At 34.7% G+C, this 22427-nt stretch overlaps 1 protein-coding gene across 1 annotated transcript; it reads right to left on the bottom strand.

The window, feature by feature from the left end:
• Positions 1-9141: 9141 nt before the first annotated feature.
• On the bottom strand, positions 9142-12390 carry LOC127877931 (acetylcholine receptor subunit alpha-like 1). The gene is made up of 5 exons (XM_052424256.1): positions 12269-12390; positions 11067-11176; positions 10613-10793; positions 9415-10255; positions 9142-9281 (listed from the first exon to the last, which is right to left on the bottom strand). The coding sequence occupies exons 1-5, from the start codon at positions 12326-12328 to the stop codon at positions 9271-9273; spliced, it is 1203 nt and encodes a 400-aa protein (XP_052280216.1). The 5' UTR covers positions 12329-12390; the 3' UTR covers positions 9142-9270.
• Positions 12391-22427: the final 10037 nt, after the last annotated feature.

Here is a 22427-nt window from a genome sequence, read left to right as displayed (position 1 = left end):
GAAGAAGAAACAGTTGTCGCTTCTATTTTTTAAACAAAGAAAAGAAACAAAGAAACATTTTCAAGTAGAACCGTCACTGTCAAGCCTGAAATACAACGACATATCGCTTTGTCAGAAAGGGAGTCCAAACAATACCAGCTTTATACCGATAAAGTTTCTTCTTCATTCAACATGTATATTGTGTACATATTCCCTGGGGAAAATTTCAAGATGATTAGTGTGCATCGCATTCCCCATCATTAGATATAATACATTAAAAATTTACATGCAAATGATTTACAATTAGCAATAATTATCGAAATAAGGAAGCATTCATTATGATGCTTGTATACTGCAAGTTCTCATCACGAGATCTAACGATACAGTTTCAAGTTGATACCCCTTAATGTATTCAAATTGATTCTCCGTATAAAATTAAATTTGAAAAATAACAAATGGCAATAACACACAATTAGGAGCATTAGTAATTGTTCTTGAACACTCCACATCCTCTATGGACGTAAACCAACCACAAGTTTCTCTGTGATATATCTTTAAGTCGTAAAGATGGTTCGGGAAAATTAAAGTAAAACAATATCAAAGGGCAATAACTGAGCAGTAATGGCGCCTTGAACATTCAAGTTAATACCTCTCGATGTTTAGAATATGCTCCGGGCACAATTTCAATATCACAATAAAAAAGGGTGAACGCTTTAAAATATATAAAGCAATAATTATGTGTCCTATCGCTTTCTTACATTGAGATCTATTGAACAACCTTTGAAATCATTAGTTTGACAGCCTTTTCATTTTCTAGATATGCTCTAGACAAAAAATCCAACCGCCGGGCAACCACATGAAACCAAATATTCCCTGTATGGGGAATACAATGAGACATGTAAACCACAAAGCATTTAACGCTTTTGGAAAATATTCCAATTAAAAAATGCCAGCGCTCTTCATGACGCTATTCATCGAAAGGCCTCCATATAGCACTTCTGTTTGTCAAAAGGGAAGTACTAGACTATGATTGGATTGCAGGTCGCGCAGATGGCTAGTTGCGACATGACAAATAGACCGGTGTTGTAGACGTAAGTAAGCGGGGCCATCATAAAATCTCCATCAATGCTCCGAAGTGAGTTTTTTATTTGAATATCGCAAATGAAAATTATGAATCTCTCGTCCATATGTATTTACACAATTTCGATACGAACATGTAAACTATAATAATATATAATATCAAAATCTATTGCAAAAAATGCAAGACATATATTTTACTGTGAATGACAAACAGGAAAACAAAAATGTATACTCAATTAAGCATTTTTAGTATACGTGTAAAGAGCAAAATATTAGGCCGTCATTATCACTCATGTGGTATAAATGTCATATTCGTCGGGGCCCAGCGAAGTCTGTTATCAACCAGTTGCGGTTATATACTTACGAATATCAATTAAATACATTTGATTTCATGAACGTTTTTTCTAAATAAAACTTCATAATATATTGTGAAATAGAGTAATAACACTATTTAAAGTTGGTATGTATGATATAAATAGTTGATTAATTATGTATATTAGTCTCGGGGGATAAGTCATAAGGATGCGATGATGGCCAAACCTTAATATGAGCCGTGCTATGTGAAAAGGGGGTTCAGGCATGTGCGTAAAGTGCCGTCCAAGATTAGCCTATGCAGTCCACACAGGTTAAACAGGGACGACACTTTCCGCTTTCATGATTTTTTTTCGTATAAAGAAAGTCTCTTCTTAGCAAAAATCAAGTTTAGGCGGAAAGTGGGAAAGTGTCGTCCCTGATTAGCATGTGCGGACTGCACAGGCTAATCTGGGACGTCACTTTACACACATGCATTAACCCTCTTTTCACAGAGCACGGCTCATATTTATTTATCAAAAAATATTTTATCAACAAATACATAGTGAAAAGGCATTACGTGCATTTTAGTATCCAACCAACAATACGTACAACAAACGTATCGAAGTCTTTGAGTCTTAATCAGGTACTTATCAGATTAAATTACGAAAATTAGATACAATTTAAGTTGATAAAAAACGTTTATTCTTAAAAAATGCATTGTAGAATGATGTTTTCATACCCGTAGCCAGGGGGTTCGTTGGGTGCGTTCGCACCCAATGTTTTTTGACGAGTAAACAAAATATTTGAACTATGAGATGCACCCAACTTTATTCGACGCAAAAACAATTATTTATCTTTTCCCGGAATCCGGTGAGTCTTCGTATTTAAGCGTTACAATAATGTAGAATTCAATATGCTACCGACAGGAAAGAGAACATTTTAGATTATTATTAACGGAATGTTATGCCAGCTTCCGAATATGACGGAAATCAAAAGACACCCGTCGAATATTGCCGAAGATAAATGAGTCACTGGTTAATAATTTTGCATTATACAACGATTTATAACAATTAACGATTGTACACAGCATTTTCGACAGACTGCGTTGTCTTTTTGTTATATCCCCGTACAAGCATTTTCGATCATCTTAAGGGTTTTCAGACAAAAAATATCAGCTATGCTCAAGACAGGATTTTTTTTTGTTGTATGGCAAGAAAACAAATCATTTCTACAAAGCAATAATTTAAAAGCTTTTTTTGTAGTTTACCAACACCTTATGGCATCTGTTCTGCTCCACATACATAACTGCCCATAATGTTTTAATTATGTCAAACTTGACACTAGAAAATATGCCATTCTCTGAATTAAATGTTGTAATTAATTTAAAACGTTATAACATATATGATCAGGTGGACGTTAGCGTTAAATGTTCATTAACTGTGACGGATCTTGAACATACGGGCAAATAAGTCCATATTTTTTCTTCAACGTCCTGTTATACATTTATAAGGGCTTTGAGACGATAGGACCAGTAGTTTGTGGTTAAAGGGTCTTTATGAAGCCTTAATTGTTGTATTCTGAAATTCGTTTGGAAAATGAATACTAATTTGTTAAAAATAATTTCAAAAATAAAAGTAACCAGTTATAACATTTTTATTTCTGTTTAGTATTGATGCATATAAGAGAAGACCCAGTTTTGTTAATCAGTGTTTGTTGTACAAAACACTATTAGCACGTTTAGAGCAATGCTATGCCTCGGGTACTATCCATAATAGCAGACAAACAGTTGTTTTGAAAAAAGTCAAATTTTTCCTTTTAATTTGCTTGATTTAGGAATGGTAGAATTTTGGAATGGTAAAATACACAAATGTTCTCAAGATTCCAATAAATAATGATATTGTATACCGTTCTTATTGTTGATTTTATATTCTATCAATTTGTTGTTGCATATGTAAACAAAGTGTGTTCACGCATACTAGCGTCGGGTATAAAATAATGTATTTCCGTGACATATCAACAAAGGTGGTTATTGAAAAACGGCAGTGGGGAATACATGTATGTTATATCATATTCATGTCGATCAGTCACTGAGTATAGTCAATGAATGTGAATTTTCATATAAAAATGCTCTATAACTTCAGTCTCTGAATTCAGATGAAAAGCCACCAAAATGCAGGATTTTACTTTTCATTTTCACAATTTTCTAGAGGGAGGACCTCCAAACCCCCGATTGTAGGAAGGGAACAACCCCTCCCCCACCTACCGCTTCGCAACTTCGTTGCTCAATAACAATCGTTGATGGGAAAACTCGCACCCCCCCCCCTCTTCAAAACTCTGGCTACGGGCCTGGTTTTGATATTCATAGCACACTATGTATTCAGATAAGACTTCGTTTTAAAGCACGTTATAACATGTCGTAACTTATCCCATTTATGCCTAGTGGACTCTCCCATCCTACATTTGATCAATTTATTTCCCAAATTTGGGATGTCTAGTATATTTCTTTCTATATTTAGAATATTTCTAACAGAAATTTCTTTAAGCAAACAGCGAAGACCCTGATGAGACGCCGCATCATGCGTCATCTCATCTGGGTCTACGCTGTTTGCCAATGCCTTTTTTCTAGACGCTAGGCATAAATGGGATAAGTTTGTATCGTACTTATAATTCCAAACGCGTGTAAGCATCCGTGAAATGCGTGGTCCAGACAATCAACATAGGCAGAACTATTGAAAAACTTCTTCTTGATTAAGTCAAATCTCTTTTCAACCATTCTGTACCGTCAATATTTAATTATAGTTTGCGTTTGTTAGACACGGAACGGTAATTGGTCGGGGGGGGGGAGTCCGAGAACAACAGATATCAATAGACACACACGCAACATTGAATATACAACCTAAGTCATAGTTCTGAGATTTCGGACCACTAAATGAGTTTGGCGAGTCCACTTCGTGCTTACGACACAAAGAAAAACACATATAAAAATATTTACATGATTTTTGTGTCTATCTGAATAAGATTTAGATGTTAAAAGTGTTTGTTTAAAATCGAAAGGTGCAAACCAATTAAAATTACCAATTTACATAGCATTCGTGCTATAAAAAGAGCATTTGAACTGCTTATATGACGTGATCAATGCCTTTTTGATAGTTGATGTCTTATCGCTGCACATGTTTCATCACGAACTTAAAATTTAGCGTACATAGATTTCGAGATATGATCTATCAGACTCTCCTGTAGAGTTGAGTGGATGTAAACATTAAAATGCCAAGAAAATCATATATCGTCTCTCGGTAGTTCTAGATAAGTCTAGATAAGAAACATTTTACGATTTCTTATATTCCTAATTGACGATACTTAAAGATATACACAACAGGGATTTGAAACAGTAATTCACTATTAACCACATATGTTTTATGTGGAAATAATTTGCCTGCGTTACGGACTAAGAAATATTCACAATATATATATTTTAAATTTAAAAACGCTCTTTACACTGCTTGTGTTATGTTTAACTTATTTGGAATGTGTTACAAAAGAATGGTTAGTTATAATGTTAGACTTGTTTCGGACATTCATTGTGTTTTTAGATCCTCATTACCGATTATATTCAATGTCTACAATGGTTTGTATATATTATAATAAAAACTCATGCATATGTATCGTTTGATTCTGCCAAACTGTGAATATTACAACTATTGAGATAAATCACGGTAGTATACATGAATCAGTCATATAAATCCATTTCAACGTGATATATACTTTTAAGTTAATGAGTTATAGAGCGTAAAGTGCTAGCGCATGTGACTGCTTTTCTAATAATGATTCATGGTACGTTCTGGTTGGTTATATTTTCTGTTAATATTTAAAATGCCTCAAATGCATCAAATCGTTTGGAAAAAAAGTGTAGTGTGTAAGTTCGTATTACTATTGGAAGAAACTAGCCACACAAACATGTAAATAGAATCTTTGAACAAAAGAAACACTTAGGGCAGTTTATACTTGTAATTATATTTTTATTATGTTAAAACAATTTCACAAGTGTAACTAATGTCGGAGGACGTATCTGCTTTATACTATTAAATAAATGAAGAAAACATAAGTGTGTTTGTTTTGATATATGTCAGAGTACAGAGTCATAAAAACTGCAAAGGGAACACGACATAACACATTTTGACATTAAATTGATCGTTCTACAGATGGACACAGCAGATAAATATCATAAACGCGTTTTAATGCATTTCGAACATGTATCCTATATTCCTTTGGAGTCGTGAGTAATTTTCATAAAAATATTACACCTCAACTCTTTTATAAATATATGACAATGAATCATTATACACAAAATAATTAACTTTTGGTCGTTAGATTTATTGCTTTTTGCAAATCTGTATCGTCTGTCAACATAAATAGTATCGAACATGTCAAACCGCTTTCTTGAAGTTAAAATGGTCGCTCTTGAGTCTTGGATGCTGTTAAGCTGGTCAAATTTCAAGATTTGCATGCTTTAAATACTCTAAAAACGTAATTGCATGGGATGTTACTTAAATGCCACCATGAAGCAGTTTTCTGCATGAACCATCACAGGTAGATGTTAATTGTTAATTGAATAAATTCTGGAAATGCTTTAAATCTTGAGTTAATATTTTTTACAATTTTAAACAACTTATAGGCAAACATGTTATTCTTAGTTTACTGTTTATCAGAGTCCATTTTAGTTCTATGTTAAACTTGAACAAAAGCTTCAAGTTTGGAAAAATTGAAGAAAAAATCACAGCTACCGCTCGGCTCGTGACAATATACTTTGCACTGGTCAATTGGAAGTCAACATCCCTTGCAATAAATGAGTCGCGTTCTGAGAAATCTGGGCATAATGCATGTGCGTAAAGTGTCGTACCATATAAGCCTGTGATGTCCGCACAGGCTAATCAGGTACGACACTTTCCGGCTTAATTGGATTTTTGCTCAGAAAGGACTTCATTTAAATGAAAAATGTCATAAAAGCGGAAAGTGTCGTCCCTGATTAGCCTGTGCGGACTGCACAGGCTAATCTGGGACGACACTTTACGCACATGCATTATACCCAGTTTTCTCAGAACGCGGCTCAAATGATTACACAAAAACATGATCACATGAATGCGCATGTTGCTTAATAAGAATATCTGACCTTTCTTGTCATAAATCATTATTTATTGACCGATATGTATGCATGAGCAGTGGACAGACGGGCGCTGTCTTACTTACGCATTTCGTAAGCGTTGATGACATGGACATGCGTCTCTATGAAATCATTGCCAACATCCCGATCTCTCACACACATCCAGTTTTTGAGAATATATAGATATGGGTAAATATAAAATACGAACTCCTCGTGGTACCCGATGAAGCCTTCATTGTCTGTTACGCAACATGGTGCATCCACATACAATACGGATGCTCCCATCCGATGCAGTCTTGTCTATTACATGACTTTATCTATACATACAATTTATTTTTGTGATAGAACAATATTGTTTACAGCAAGATGAAAGTTTAGTCTTGTAAAAGATATTAACAATAGGTTATTCGTATCCTCATATTTTTATAACTTAACATTTAATGAATGGATAGGATTTTGTGTAGTACACTGGCGGTGTAGGGTAGTTTATATTTTCAATAATATTGGACTTTAATTATATTATGTTAGGATGTGAAAACAAATTTAAGAATTATTGATTAATCGTTCGCGTTTTCTTTTCTGTGTAAATAAGGTAACGTGTGTAACATCCACCCACATCCTACATGTATGCAACCCATGCTCGGTATTAATTAAGCTTTGTTAAATATTTTTTAAATGTGTCCACTTGTTCTTCATATTGAAATTGGTCGTCATCGCACTAATCCCATATGCGATCCCGATTTTGATTGACACTGTTAAGTATCTGAATCTGAAGCACAATTCTGATGCTCCTCATGAATGACTTATTGATATGCTGAATTTAAAGGGACCTTTTCACAGATTTTGGCATGTATTGAAGTTTTTCATTAAATACTTTATATAAATAAATGTAAACATTGGATCTAAAAAGCTCTAGTAAAATGAAAAAGATAATGAAATAAAAGAAAAAAAGAAACCCTCAACTGGGCTCGAACCACTGACCCCTGAAGTAAAAGCCCACTCGGCCATCCGTGCTCATACAGTTAATGATGTATTTTATACTTTATATAAGTTATCTTCTTAGTGTCACAAAATATAACGACAACAACAGAAATCTCCAAATAATTCAATCGCTTCGCGTTGCAACGCTTAATAGTTCACAGGTTTTCAATTTACCAAAACGTGAAAATGTCCCTTTAATTTTATAACAAGAATATAAAAAAATGTCAAGGTCAAAGAGAATTTACGCCTATGTGACTATCACAGCCTTATTAGCTTTTATTTCTTATGCTGGTTTATTGTGTGGTCTTTGGAAACAGAGGTTAGAAAAAAACAAATAGATTTTTTCGTAATAAACTTTGTGTTTGTGTCCATATTTTTTTTAGATACGATGCTATTCTCAAAACAAACTGTATTATACATTTCCTTTTTTTTTTAATTAAATGCATGTCCCAAATAGAAATTAAACAATTACTAATACAAACGAGTCCGCCTCATTAGAACAAATCTAAGGTTTAAAAAGGTATTCTTAATGAAGCAAAATAATCATTTGCTATTTTGTCCTTAACACATCATGCTTTATTAAGAATGTTATTTTTGTATTTGATAATACGTTTAAAAAATCTTTCTTTTGAGAACACAACTGAATACTCTTCTGTATTGGTATGTTCTGAATTTAGAAAATGTGAAATATTAATCCATTAATGCCTAGTGGACTCTCCTATCCTTCTAAATTGGATCAATTTATTTTCAAAATTAGGGATGTCTAGTATATTTATTTCTATATTTAGAATATATCTTACAGAAATTCCTGTTAGCAAACAGCGCAGACCCTGATGAGGCGCCGCATCATGCGGCGTCTCATCTGGGTCTACGCTGTTTGCGAAGGCCTTTTTTTCTAGACGCTAGGCATAAATGGGTTAAGAGTCCCTGGTTTTTCAAGCCAGATTTCAACAAGCTGCTAATTGTGCATTAAAACCCATACCAAACCGGACGTGGTAAGAACGCAAAGAAATGTATTTCCAATGATTAACCTGACATCCAACAACAGGAAACACAGGCGAGTGCCAATCCACAACCGCAGTCAGAGGAATGAAGCGTACTGTTTAGAAACATGCGTGGGTGCTTGACGCATGAAAAACCGGTAGATAGAGTGGAAAGAAATATTGCACAAAGCACTCGTGAAAGGTATAGTTAATGAATGCAAGTCGTAAAGGATAAGGTGTTCTGCGCACAAAAATATGTGTATTGTCATATCTATTATTAACGTATTGCTTTTTCGTGGATGAGTTTTGTTCATTTTCATATGAACGTTTTTGTCAATTAATAATACTATGTTGATCGTATTTTTGTGTTTGTTATCATGGTTAAAAATAAATATAATGTATTTATTATAGTCCTGAAGAAAATATTTTTTTTTTATGATTCGAAACAATTTAAAAAAATACAAATGAGAGCATAAACGTTTAGTAGAAGAAATATGTAATGCTTCAAATTACGCATTTATATCTTCTCCAATACTAACATTATAATAGATGCTACTATACGAGGTTCATCTTCCAGATCGCACACCAACAGTTCATTGTAATGAAAAAAGACCAGTCAAAACCTAAACCAACGCTGCCCATCTTTTTGAGCAGTTAAAGTTGTCTCTTGTCATGGCTTCCCAGGGGTCGTACAGAGATGGCGCGTTTAGAAAGATGCCGATGGTTCCACAGACGCACGCAGTTGTGAAGATGTACAGAAAGAGGCGGTCCATCACCATAGCGACGTAGTTCCAGTCACGTTCTTCCTGTAAGGGACCAATTTTAAAATAATTATTGTTAAAATAATAATAATAATAATAATGATAATAATAATAAAAATATTGGTAATGCAATTTAAAAAAAACTTTTATCTGTATTTTCTTATTTTATGGAACTCACTTAAATCATAGTCATTCTTATAAAGTGTGCTGCTTTGGCGAACCAATTTTGCATCGTCCGCAGTCTTCTTGTGTTTCGCAATATACCGGACTCCTTTAAGAGACTCCCTTATTTCTGGCGGATATGTGGAAAAGGCTTCTGAACTTTCCGAAGATATTCTGTGGCGCAACATGTCCGTTTGTCGCTGCCAGTTCATGAATACTTTGGCTGTGTCGAGATTTGCATCTCTGACTTCCCTGTCTTTGACAGTTTGAAAGGCGCTTTGCTTTCTATTGACAGGCGGGCGTTTCATGCACAAGATCTTTGGCAGAATCTCCATCAGTAAACGCATGATCCATGGCGACATCGTGTGAGTGGATGGTGACCGGAAGTGGATGCTTAGTGTTGATACGGTCAGGAATATGGACATGGTCACAACTATCATGGTGAACAGTAAATACTTCCCAATAAGCGGAATGAAAATGGATGTTGGGGGATTAATGTCGGACAACAGAAGAAAGAACAGGGTAAGTGCAAGCAATATTGATATCGAGAGTGTGATCTTCTCTCCGAAGTCGCTGGGCAGATAAAACACTAGCACTGTAAGGCATGATATTGAAATGCACGGCATGATTAGATTGATCGTGTAGAACAGTGTTTTCCGGCGTATGGTGATGTTGAACGTAATATCCGGGAATGGTTCCTGACAGCAAGGGTAGAACTTCTCCTTGCGCCTGGCGGTCACATTGATGATGTCCCATTCCACGTTCTGGTAGTAGTCACAAAGGTCCACGCCGTTTGGAATCACCATCTGGTCACCTTCCGCCACCCCCTGTTTCTCCAACACGTGCTGCAGATCTACCTGTTAATGTTTAATAAAAAGGTAAACGATATTTATGTTGCTGCTAATGTTGACGATGACGATACATCGAATGATGAGGTTTTATTTAATGTATACGGTCCTTTTGCTCATTAAATTATTATTATTGGTTATGATATTTGATGAGGTGATGAGTTTCATGATAATCTTTATAATGTTTAGGAAAATGGTGTTGAGTATTAAGCTCCTTGTTATCATTAGTTTATTAATTTTATTATTGATAATGATTCTGAATGAGACGATGATGATGATCACAATGAAGCTGCTATTGCTGATGAGAATGACGGTGATGATGAAGCTGTTGCTGTTGATGATACTAGCCTATGAAGCTTATACTACCTCATGGCCGTCGTAGGTCCACACACCGAACTTCATGAAGCATTCCTGCTGATCAAAAGGGAAGAACTCGACGTTGATTGGGCAGTAGGTCTTGTAGATTGCCGGTGGCTCCCAGACAATAAGACCGGTGCTGTAGACCTTTGCTTTGGTAAGCAAAGTGATAACAAAGTCACCATCCGCACTGAAAAGCAAGCACATATTAACTGAATATGGTATTTCCACGGTTTGTTGTATTATTTATATTGTACTAGTTTAAAAACAATGATTCTAGATAATTGTGGACGCTTTGCTTTCTTTTTCTTGAGTACTCGCTATATTGCGAAAACGTAAACACAAACAAATGCGCAACATGTATCAGCAATAGTTATTGTCAAATTTACAACATTTGCCCGCTTCATGGTTTTAACAACACTAAAATACACTACTGGTACAGTGCCACACGAAGAGCATATACTTGTTGTAAAGCCCAATGTCCGGTATCCAGAGCTCCCGAGCTGGGATATGAGTCATCTCGATTTCTTGGAACATCGCTCGATTCCAGCGAAGGCGCAGGTCCACCCATTCCTGAAGAGACGGGTCCACAAACCTTACTTACATTTGAGTTGCGTTCTGAGAAAACTTGACATAATGCATGTGCACAAAGTGTAGTCCCAGACTAGCCTGTGCAGTCCGCAAAGGCTTATCAGGGACGACACTTTCCGCCTAAATTGGATTTTTGCTTAGAAGAGATTTCATTTAAACGAAAAATGTCATACAAGCGGAAAGTGTCGTCCCTGATTAGCCTGTGCGGACTGCACAGGCTTATCTGGAACGACACTTTACGCACATGCATTATGCCCAGTTTTCTCAGAGCGCGACGCATTCATGAACGTTGCATTTAATCTAAGTAGTTGTCTACATTTAATGTTGTATTACTTATACGTACTTGTTTGTTTTACAAACGTCTTTAAAGTCTCTATAACTGTCAAAATCAACACAAATTTCGTAAAGTATTTTGTAAAATAAAGTTAACACCTAAACAATCAATGTTCCTTTAAGCAATAGCCACAATTTCAACGCTAGATGTGTTATGATTACATAGATTGTTGTTGATACAAAATGCTCGTTTTTATTTATTTGTGACCACAATAAATTCCATGTTAATTTACTGCGAAAATATCTATTGATACGACACACGAACACTAAAATGACACCATGTTAAAACCATAATAAAAACGAGCATTTTGTATCCACAAACATCTATTTTACCAGACCACATCTGGCGTAGAAATTTCGACAATGGCCATAACGAACAATGTTTTTTAATTGTTTGGCTTTATTTTACGAAATATTGTTCGAAATTTTCGATGATTTTGAGTAGCAATGTTACTTTAATAACTGATCCGATCCGACCCGAAATTATTCAGGTTTTTTTACCAACCCGATGCCATGTTATGACCATTTAAGCCTTATTGTACGTAGCATTATGTTCGGTAAATGTTGCAGTATGGTTGTGATGTTGTATATATGAATGAATACATTAATTTAATTTAACGCGTCTTCTTTTTAAGCGTAGATGCAAAATATTGACGTCTTGACCAATAAAAATATTATTATATGTATAATCCTCAATATTTGGCATACGTAACAACCTTAAAATGGTGAGTGAAAACTTACTTGGCGAAGCCATAAGTTGGTTGTCAATATCTGGTTCTTCTCTGGCTGCAATAAAGTCATATTGTTTTCTGTTATATGAATACAACAATACAAATAAGTTTGTATTGTCTTCTTAAGTAGAACAATAGAAAAATAAGCAGTTGTGCAATTTGATAAAATATTGCTCAACATTTGTCAAATAGTAGGTAGTAGAAGGAGTAAAAATTAGGATACTGTCTGTTGATGTTGCTCCTACACAATAAAACTTTCATAAACGCTTATGATATTTGTATAAAAGTATCGTGGCATATTCTTTTACAAAGACATGTATGTAATAAGTAAACAAGAACTTTAGTACTTTGTAAAGTTTTGACATAAGACATCGTCAACTGAACACTGTTATTATCATCGCAATAGAGCATCAGAGTATTGGCGTGAAAAGTGTCACGCATCTTCAATGTCATGAACAATGCCCTTCCAATTCGTAAAATGTAAAATATATGGCTAGATCTAGAGCAATCATAACGCCTCAATGGTTAAAAGAGCGCTAAACAGACTTTTATTTCTCATTAAATGAACCTCTCAATTGAATGTTTACAGCTGTCTCTAGGTCGTAGATTATGCCAGCTTGTTAGTTTTACCATCAAACATTCATGATTTATCATAACTGTATATATTATATATAAATGATACAATAAACTTGGTGGTTCTGGTTTCAATTGGCATTTTACTGACAAGATACTTAAATGAGCGACTTTTATCCAGATGTCTGCTGCAAAGCTATAACAAGATGTAAACAGATTTGGTTTTTAAGATATCAAACTTTGAGTCATTTTCTTAATAAAGCTTTTTGGGCAAAGAAATTTTAAATATGTAAAAGCCATTCGATTTCTAATACTTTGACAGCCGATGATAATGACTCTAATGACTAACAAGCTGCTTTTACGTCACTTGATAAATATTACGAATGGAATACGTGAGTGGAAATTAGATTTTTTTCAGACGTGAACGGTAATGCAATTATTCAAATGACTTCTTTAACGCTAGCCACTGAATTTATTTGCAATTATTTCACGCCAATAAAACATTGGGAAATAATTGAGATTTTGGAGGCTTAGGGAAATAAGAACTATGTCTAAAATCTAAAGTCAATTTTATCAAAATGTTTACGTTGTCGGAAAATACAAGGAATGACATGATGTTTTGTTTGAATCTTAGACTAGTTAATGATGCAGAATGCAGCGTAACCCATGTATGCCTTGTGGACTCTCCCATCATTCTAAATTGGATCAATTTATTTCCAAAATTAGGGATGTCTAGTATATTTATTTTCTATATTTAGAATATTTCTTACAGAAATTCCTTTAAGCAAACAGTGCATGCGACGTCTCATCTGGGTCTACGCTGTTTGTCAAGGCCTTTTTTTACTAGACGCTAGGCATAAATGGGTTAAACATCCAAATGGTTGATGGATAGCGTGCATCGTTTCTATCCCAATATGCCGATTAAAATCAGAGATCAGGTTTTATAAAGATTAATGATAAAATCTGAAATTAAAACTACCGCCTTATTATCTGATCTGGGCACTCGACTGCATTCGGCTAAGTTTGGGTTACTTTGTTTCCATATAAGAATGTCGATTTTCATTGACAATAAGCAATTTATTTAAGATCACATGTATACATACTTTTGTATAAATCGCCGCGTGTATATAAGAGGAAAATTATCCTGATGTATGAAATATGAGCGTATAGCCGACCGTAACAATCAATAACCGTTTGATTGCGTAACATTCTGTATCACGTATGTATGTTAATAGTGAAACTTTTTTATTGAGAATAAACTACTTCATAAAACGTATTTATACTGTATAAATGTATTTTTACGAAAACAATCTTTGCATGTTTATTTCTAATGTGTTTTGTGAGCGAGTTCCAATTGTGAGTGTTCATTTACTGGTGTTGATTCTCCAGATAGTAAATATAAACATCATTTTCCTTTGCAATGATAGTAAATATTAACGTCATTTTCCTATGCAATGATTGACATTAATTCAGTCGGTCGTGAAAGGTCGGATATTTCTTTAGGAATGTACGTCTATTAGATCATCTACAAAAAATAAAGCACCACATACAACCATGCATACGAAACAATAATAGTTGCCTCTCTTTACTTCTTTGCGTTCACATTACGCGATGATCCAGTGTAAACATTTAATGAATCAAAAATAAGTATTTTATGAAGAAAAATATGCCAAACACTTTGTGACAACATGTTTTTAGATATTTACCATATTAAACATTTAATAATACGATGAGCGTTCTTCAAATTGTAATGAAGTCTTTTTGTCGCAGTATCGGCTATTGTATTATCAATTTTATTATAATACTAGTCAAGTTAAATAAAATATAATAAATAGATTGACAAATATTTTTAAAAGTTTGATATAATAACGATGTTTATATAAAAAATGAATTTTATTTCACGTGAACACTAGTTTAAAAAAGGTGCAATATAAATAAACTTGGAATTAATTTATACAACCCTTAAATTGTTGGTGTATAGTACTTCAATATACAAAATGAAGCTGAAAATCATTTCACAATGTCTACACATGATCCTGTATAAGATCTAAAATCCACTGTACCGATATTTGCACGATTGATTGCGTAATTATATATATATGAATGATATAGATTGACAACAGTTTTATATCCAACAATTGTCAATTAAGTCGACAAATATTACCCGTGCGAACACCACTTTCCTGAATATTTATGTAAATACCAGACCTTTTCAAAAGTAGAAGTGTCAATTTTAATTTAAACTAATCCTTTCATTTTGAAAATAAAGCAATAATAACAATTGACAAAGATTCTTAATTTTAGATAACATTCTTTAACACAAGAGCACACTCGAAAACGTAATAAGGGTATGTTAACATTGCAAAGACCTAAGTACCAAAGCGAATAATTCTCCAATGGTTGTTGCTAATAAAACTTTAACTGCTTTGAAATCTATAATTACGCTTATACTAATGTCTACAAAGGAGTTTCATTTACATTTACCAAAATCACGTTTAACAAAGATTCATCGCAGAAACTTTGTACGATTTTATTTGGTAATTATATATTAGGGAGAGCGTTTAACAACAGTTTCATATTTTCAATGGTCGACAATGATATCAAACAAATGTAACCCGTGGGAAAAGCACTTGTCCTGATAAGAGTACGTAAAACTATACCTTTAGAAATGTCATTTTCAATTAAACTTATGCTGTCATACTGATAAAGCAATTTAACCTATTGATGGAGTTTATTTTATTTTAAATACCATTCCTTAAAACGGTAAGAGTATTGATGCACTCAAATTATAATTAGTGTAATAACGTCGCATTTGTTCAACATTGTTAACTATTAGAATTCAAATCTAATATTACCAACTACTTAATAATACACTCACCATGGGGTGTTCAAAATTGATCTGTATCATTTAATGTCTGCGTCACGTATGAAGTATCTCATGACCAACACCGATGTATTTTTCGTTATACAAATAATATGGCGATGGCATTGTCTATATGCATATCTTTTTAACCCATTTATGCATAGCGTCTAGAACAAAAATGTCTTGGAAAACAGCGTAGACCCAGATGAGACGCCGCATGATGCGGCGTCTCATCTGGGTCTGCGCTGTTTGCTTAAAGGGATTTCTGTAAGAAACATTCTAAATATAGAAATTAATATACTAGACATCCCTAATTTTGGAAATAAATTGATCCAATTTAGAATGATGGGAGAGTCCACTAGGCATATATGGGTTAAGTACAAAAGTTCTCCCTGTTATGCCACGCCTTATCGTGCGCCTCTAACATGACGGCTTCCCAGCGATTTCTCCCTGACAAAGACGGATGGCACTTCCCGAATAACCATGCAATTAATTGTGGAAGATCGGCAGACAGGAATCAAGAAGCACAACATGGACCAAATTATCGCGATCAGTCATTGTTTCAGGAATTTAGAGAGGGAGATTAAATAGCTTCGATTGATATACGGCCAACATGAATCCGAAAACAATGATGTATTTCGACGAGTTCCCTAATTGTTTGTTAAATACGATCTATGTTTTGTGTGATTGAGTGTATTAATTTTTCCCCATAATTAAACGGTTTTCTACTCTAATAAATTGCATGCCACGCAAGAAGTGTTCTTTGTAAATAATGATTTATTTCGGATTAGCATAACCGATATGTGCACTATATTAATAACGATTCCGCGAACACGGGCAATTATAAGTTTTCAAATGTTCAGTCGAAGTGAAGAATGCATTTTAGAGAAGTCTGTACCGATGAACTTCTAACGCTGTAAACAGTTAGCACTACTTTGATTGATCTAAATGCGTGCGGTAGCAAACATCAGCTGTTACTGCCGGTGTGTTAGCGATAGTGCAACAGACTGTAATATACATGGTTACAAACAACAAAAACGATCAGTGTTTGACAAAGCTGTTGTGGAAGGAATACACTAGCAGAAAGAAAACAGTTGATGAAAGTTATACTACCATACTTATACGTTTACACCAGTATAAGCACTATATTATAATTACAATAACGGTTATGGATGTGTTGAATTGCACGTGAAACATAATAAACTGTTAATTCAATATAAATTTAAAATAATGTTTGTATAATTCAACATGTTTAATCAAATAAAGACATGAACACTGTACATACGCTTTTAATAACATTGCATAACACATCACGAGTCCAAACGCAACTGTATCTAAAGTGACTATATTTGAAATCCCTCTCAGACTAACGTTCGTGAACAGAAAGGGCGTTAAGCAAAATTGCAATCGAACTAACTGGGCAGGCTGACATGAAGATTATAAGAAACATAATTGCGATCCATCCACATGGCAATATATTTCTGGTAAAACATTTGCTGCAATAAATGGCACACGAATGATGAAAAATACTAAATAGCAGAAATTAAGCATAATTATATTTCATCATGTTTTACTATGTTTATAAATGTGTATATTTCTGTTTTCAAAACAACATAATAAACAAACACAAAGTGTTGCCATGGTCATTATTGCTAGTGCGTTTCAAAAAGAAATAAAGTCGTGTATTTATTTTCTTCTTTACGTCGTCCGTTGTCTTGCAAGTTTAAGCGATAAGTCTCATAGCTCTATGTGATGTCGTTCGTTGTCTTGAAATGTTCAGCGATAAGTCTCATAGCTCTATGTGATGCCGTCCGTTGTCTTAACATGTTCAGCGATCAGTCTCGTGGCTCTATTTGATGCCTTTCGTTGTCTTGAAATGTTCAGTGGTAATTCTCATAGCTGTATGTGATGTCGGCCGTTGTCTTGAAATGTTCAGCGATAAGTCTCATAGCTCTATGTGATGCCGTCCGTTGTCTTGAAATGTCCATCGATAAGTCTCATAGCTCTATGTGATGCCGTCCGTTGTCTTGAAATGTCCATCGATAAGTCGCATAGCTCTATGAAATGCAGTCCGTTGTCTTGAAATGTTCAGCGATAAGGCTCATAGCTCTATGAAATGCCGTCTGTTGTCTTGAAATGTTCAGCGATAAGTAGCATAGCTCTATGTGATGCCGTATGTTGTCTTGAAATGTTCAGCCATAAATCTCATAGCTCTATGTGATGCCGTATGTTGTCTTGAAATGTTCAGCAGTAAGTCCCATAGCTCTATGTGATGCCGTCCGTTGTCTTGAAATATTCAGCGATAAGTCTCATTGCTCTATGCGATGCCGTCCGTTGCCCTGAAATGTTAAACGATAAGTCTCATCGCTTTATGTGATGCCATCTGTTGTCTTGAAATGTTCAGCGATAAGTCTCATAGCTCTTTGTGATGCTGTCCGTTGTCCTAAAATGTTCAACGATAAGTCTTATCTCTTTATGTGATGCCTAGATTATTTTCGGGATATGTTGCTAATAATGCATTCGAATTTTCGATAACAATTTTCTTATGTTGGGTGTTGAAGGTTTTTAAACTTTATCATCTTTTTTTCTTTCTTTTTCTCGTTTCTCCTGTAATGATTTGTTCCATCAATCCATATATATGTTATTCTTGTTGACTTGGCTGATTCATGCGCTGAACGTGAGGAAGAATTTACGTTTCCGTCCTTTGTTGCAAAGGTCTTGGCAAAGATGCTTCTCAGTTGCAAACGTATTGCATTTCACGTAACCAAACACAATTGAATAAAACAGGCAAACAACAAAACAAGCTGGAATCCCTAACTGGAAACTAATTAATTCTGACTCTTACGTCTCCGCCATCATAATTCCGTGAACGTGATGGAGCATTCGTGCGCATCAAATGAGAAATACTCGAAGTGTTTGGGGCTGAACTTGTTTGATGATACGGGTCCCAAATACACCAGTGTAGTTGACAAAACCTTTGGTTTCAAATGACCACGGCAAAATTGGAGTCCGCACTTTAACATACAAATAATGGATTCTATTTTTCTTTAACCAGATGCATGTCTGAAGGAATAAGGTACTTAAATAATCGGTGTCAATGAAAATTATGTTGTCATATATTGTTTTTCTAGAGCACAGCAAATCAAGCATAAGAGTTGACTCCAAATGTATCATACTTGCCTACGTTATTATTACAATGTCGGAACAAATATCGGGCGCCATATGTCTTCAATAGAAAAAGGAGTAGACGTAGATGTTTCCGAAATGCGTAGGGGCCCACTGTAGCTGTTTGTCTATCCATTCCTTTGTACATTTACCCAAAAGGATTATTGCAATAGACCGTTTTCATAAATAAACCAGCGATGCGATACGTGTATTAATACAACAAACACACCCGCAATTGTTTTTCTAAAGTTGGCTACATAAGATAAACCATCGAATATATGAACAGGTTGTTAACCGACACGTCGTTACTACATATAAGTAGTTGTTATTTGAATTATTTCCACATGAAGATATACAAATCAAAAGTAAGTAAAGGTGTACTGACGTAAACGCAAGTCTTTAACCTGGAACGTTCTTAAGACATTTGACAACTCCTATAGCAAAAAATTGCAGACCAATTATAATAAGAAAACCATGTTCTGAAATTAAAATGCAATCAACATACCTCATAATTACTCGAACACATGGTAGAGAATATACCTGTAGCAATATTCAAAGAAAGTGAATGGCTGAGAATTTCATATATTGTGCCAAACTCAAGACACATGCAAAGTTGCACATACAACCGATGTAGCAAAAGTATGACTGTCTTGGTAGTGCGAAGACACCTCTTTAACTATCAATGACAATATATAGATTGTATGTGATGTGAATAACTAGTTAATCATTTGTATAATTAGTTGATAATTTTCGTATTTTTAACTTTAAGTTTTACTTGTGTTTTTTCCCCCAAAATAACGAGGCAAACACCATATAACACGTATATGCTCATAGTCTACCGAGGAATCAAATTGTATTTAGTGTATAAGTTTCTATATCTTTATGATTATGTTTATTGTTATGAAAGCATGCACGCACTAAGCTAAAAACTATTGAAAGCGCAAGTAACATAAAAGGATTTTAAAATGTATGAGTACAAGTTCGAGCAAAGAAAATGGTTTATATGACATCAGATTACACGTCTATGAGCAGCGTAAACCGATGACTCAATAAAGATTAAGTGAAATTATCCCTTTCAGTTTCTTATTAGATTACTATAATAAAATAATAAATCGGTTGGACGATAATGTTTCGCTCAATATGGAAGTGATTTATAATAGCATAAATGTTGTTTACAATGTATGGATAGATTTGCGGGCATAGGAAATCGTTGATCTACGACGTCGATTACCTGTGACAGTCGCATACCAAGCTTTACAGGAAGCACGTGAGGCTCCTTTTGGCCTGGTCCACGCAGCTTGCTGGAACAACTTTCTTAAAGGATAATATATAAATGTACCTCCATCATGGACAACACTCGCCCAGTACAAGTAAACGGGTATTTTTATCACATTTAGGAATAATGAATCTAAAGAGTCATTATGAGACGTGGAATGTCTGTTTATATTCACTAGTCCATTACCTCAGACAAGTGGCCACTTTTATTCCCATTTATAACCCATTTATGCCTAGTGGACTCTCCCATCCTTCTAAATTGGATCAATTTAGTTCCAAAATTAGGTATGTCTATTATATTTATTTCTATATTTAGAATATTTCTTACAGAAATTCCTTTATGCAAACAGCGCAGACCCTGATGGGACGCCGTATCATGCGGCGTCTCATCAGGGTCTATGCTGTTTGCCACGGTCTTTTTTCTAGACGCTAGGCATATATGGGTTAAACATTAAAATGTAATAATTGCAACATTATACTTACCATAACACACGATTGAAGCTGGGCACAACTCAAAGCATGTTTGTGCTATATGTATACATAGTTAATTGAAAGTATTTGGGATAATATTGATCCTCACATTTGAAAGATGTGTTACACTGAGATTTTGAAGTAATGTTGTCACAATGGTTTTTTCAATACCACGTTTTGGTTATGTCGTTCACACGAAACATTGTGTCGTACCCACGGTTTAATTATCTCGAATTTGTTCTCATTCCTAACTTCATTCCGTTGAGTTATCGATATCTTACCACGACTTTTTAAGTCGTTCCCACGAGAAAGTAATGTCAATCACACACCTTATTAGTTATATGAATGACTTTCAAAAAGCTGGTAACTACCAACAAATATGCACATGCAACAACAGTCTCATCGGTGGAAAAGTAAAAGCCCTGTCAAACTGTGGCGAATTTAAATAACAACTCGCCACCAATCGCCTGCTGTAGTGTAGCTCTTATCTTTTAATGTCGCAGTAATGTCACCTTATGTCTCGAGAACATTCAATATAGAGGCAAGGATTTAAAACCTTTTACAAGTCAAGTCAAGTCAATTTTATTGGCAAATACATGTGTACATAGCCAAAAAGAAAACATAAATGTACATGTAATGACGCAAGACGGTGTAGAAAAAAGACATAATTACTACAATTGCTGAGATGAAAAGTATGGTATATCATGGTTATGAATTAATACGAAAATACAAGAAACAATCAGATAATTACTATGTTTTTCTTTTATGACTTTAAACGATGCTTCAAAAACAAACACAAAAAACGACACACAAAATCAACAACAACATTGAATGAGCGAACCACAGCTAACATGTTTGCATTGAAAATACATATGGAGAAAAATATAGCAACAGACAAAGAGAGAATGGGGGAAAAAGAAACAAAAACAACTTTAACGTCTGTTGTTCTCATATCTATGCAGCCTACCGTGGGCGAGTATGTGAAATTATTACCTTGTATTAATCTTTCAAATTAGTTATAGCTCGTTATACACACGAGCTTTGAATGTTGTGTTCCCCTCCTTCCAATCGCCTATTCGTAACGAAATCATAGACGATATCAGGGGAAATAATAACTAACATGAGCATACATGCACATACGCATGCTATGAACAAGTGAGAAACACTGAAAGACATGTATGTACAAATTTTTAGAGCTATAAACATTATTGTCTTGAAAATACCAAATATATATACACATATATGTAACATTTCCAACACGTTGCTATTAAAGAATCTAATACTTGCAACATACGACGACTAAAACAAGGACACCAAAAGAAAAATGACACCATTATAATTATAAACAACAAATTAGCACAATGCTAATGTGCGTAGAAAAAACAAACATTGTAGTGAGCAACATATTTTCTAAACGTGAATAAATGCTGGTGATATTACTTGATAGTGAAAACCTCATTAGAGACCTATTAAACGCTCGCTCACTCAAACCGTTACCTCATCGCTCTATCTTTCTCTCTTCCTCCTTTGATCTCTAAATATTTCCCTTCCTTGCTCTCTCAATCCCTCGCTCAATCGCTTATAATATCTCCCTTTCTCCCTCCCCCCAAACCTCCCTCACTTACTCCCTCCCTCCTTCCCTCCATTCATCCCTCTCTCCCCCATTCACTCACTAACTCACTCATTCACTCACTCACTCAGCAGTTTTGAAAGATCTTAATCATTAATCAGTTCAGTCTATTTTATAAATTAGTACACATACACAAAAATATGGTGGAATTGTGATCAAACCTTATTTGATTTGCTTTCTTATAAAATAACC

This window comes from Dreissena polymorpha, chromosome 4 (genome assembly GCF_020536995.1).
Source record: "Dreissena polymorpha isolate Duluth1 chromosome 4, UMN_Dpol_1.0, whole genome shotgun sequence".
NCBI lineage: Eukaryota > Metazoa > Mollusca > Bivalvia > Myida > Dreissenidae > Dreissena > Dreissena polymorpha.
The sequence above is the reverse complement of the archived record's forward strand: the minus strand, read 5'-3'. Positions and strand labels throughout refer to the sequence as shown.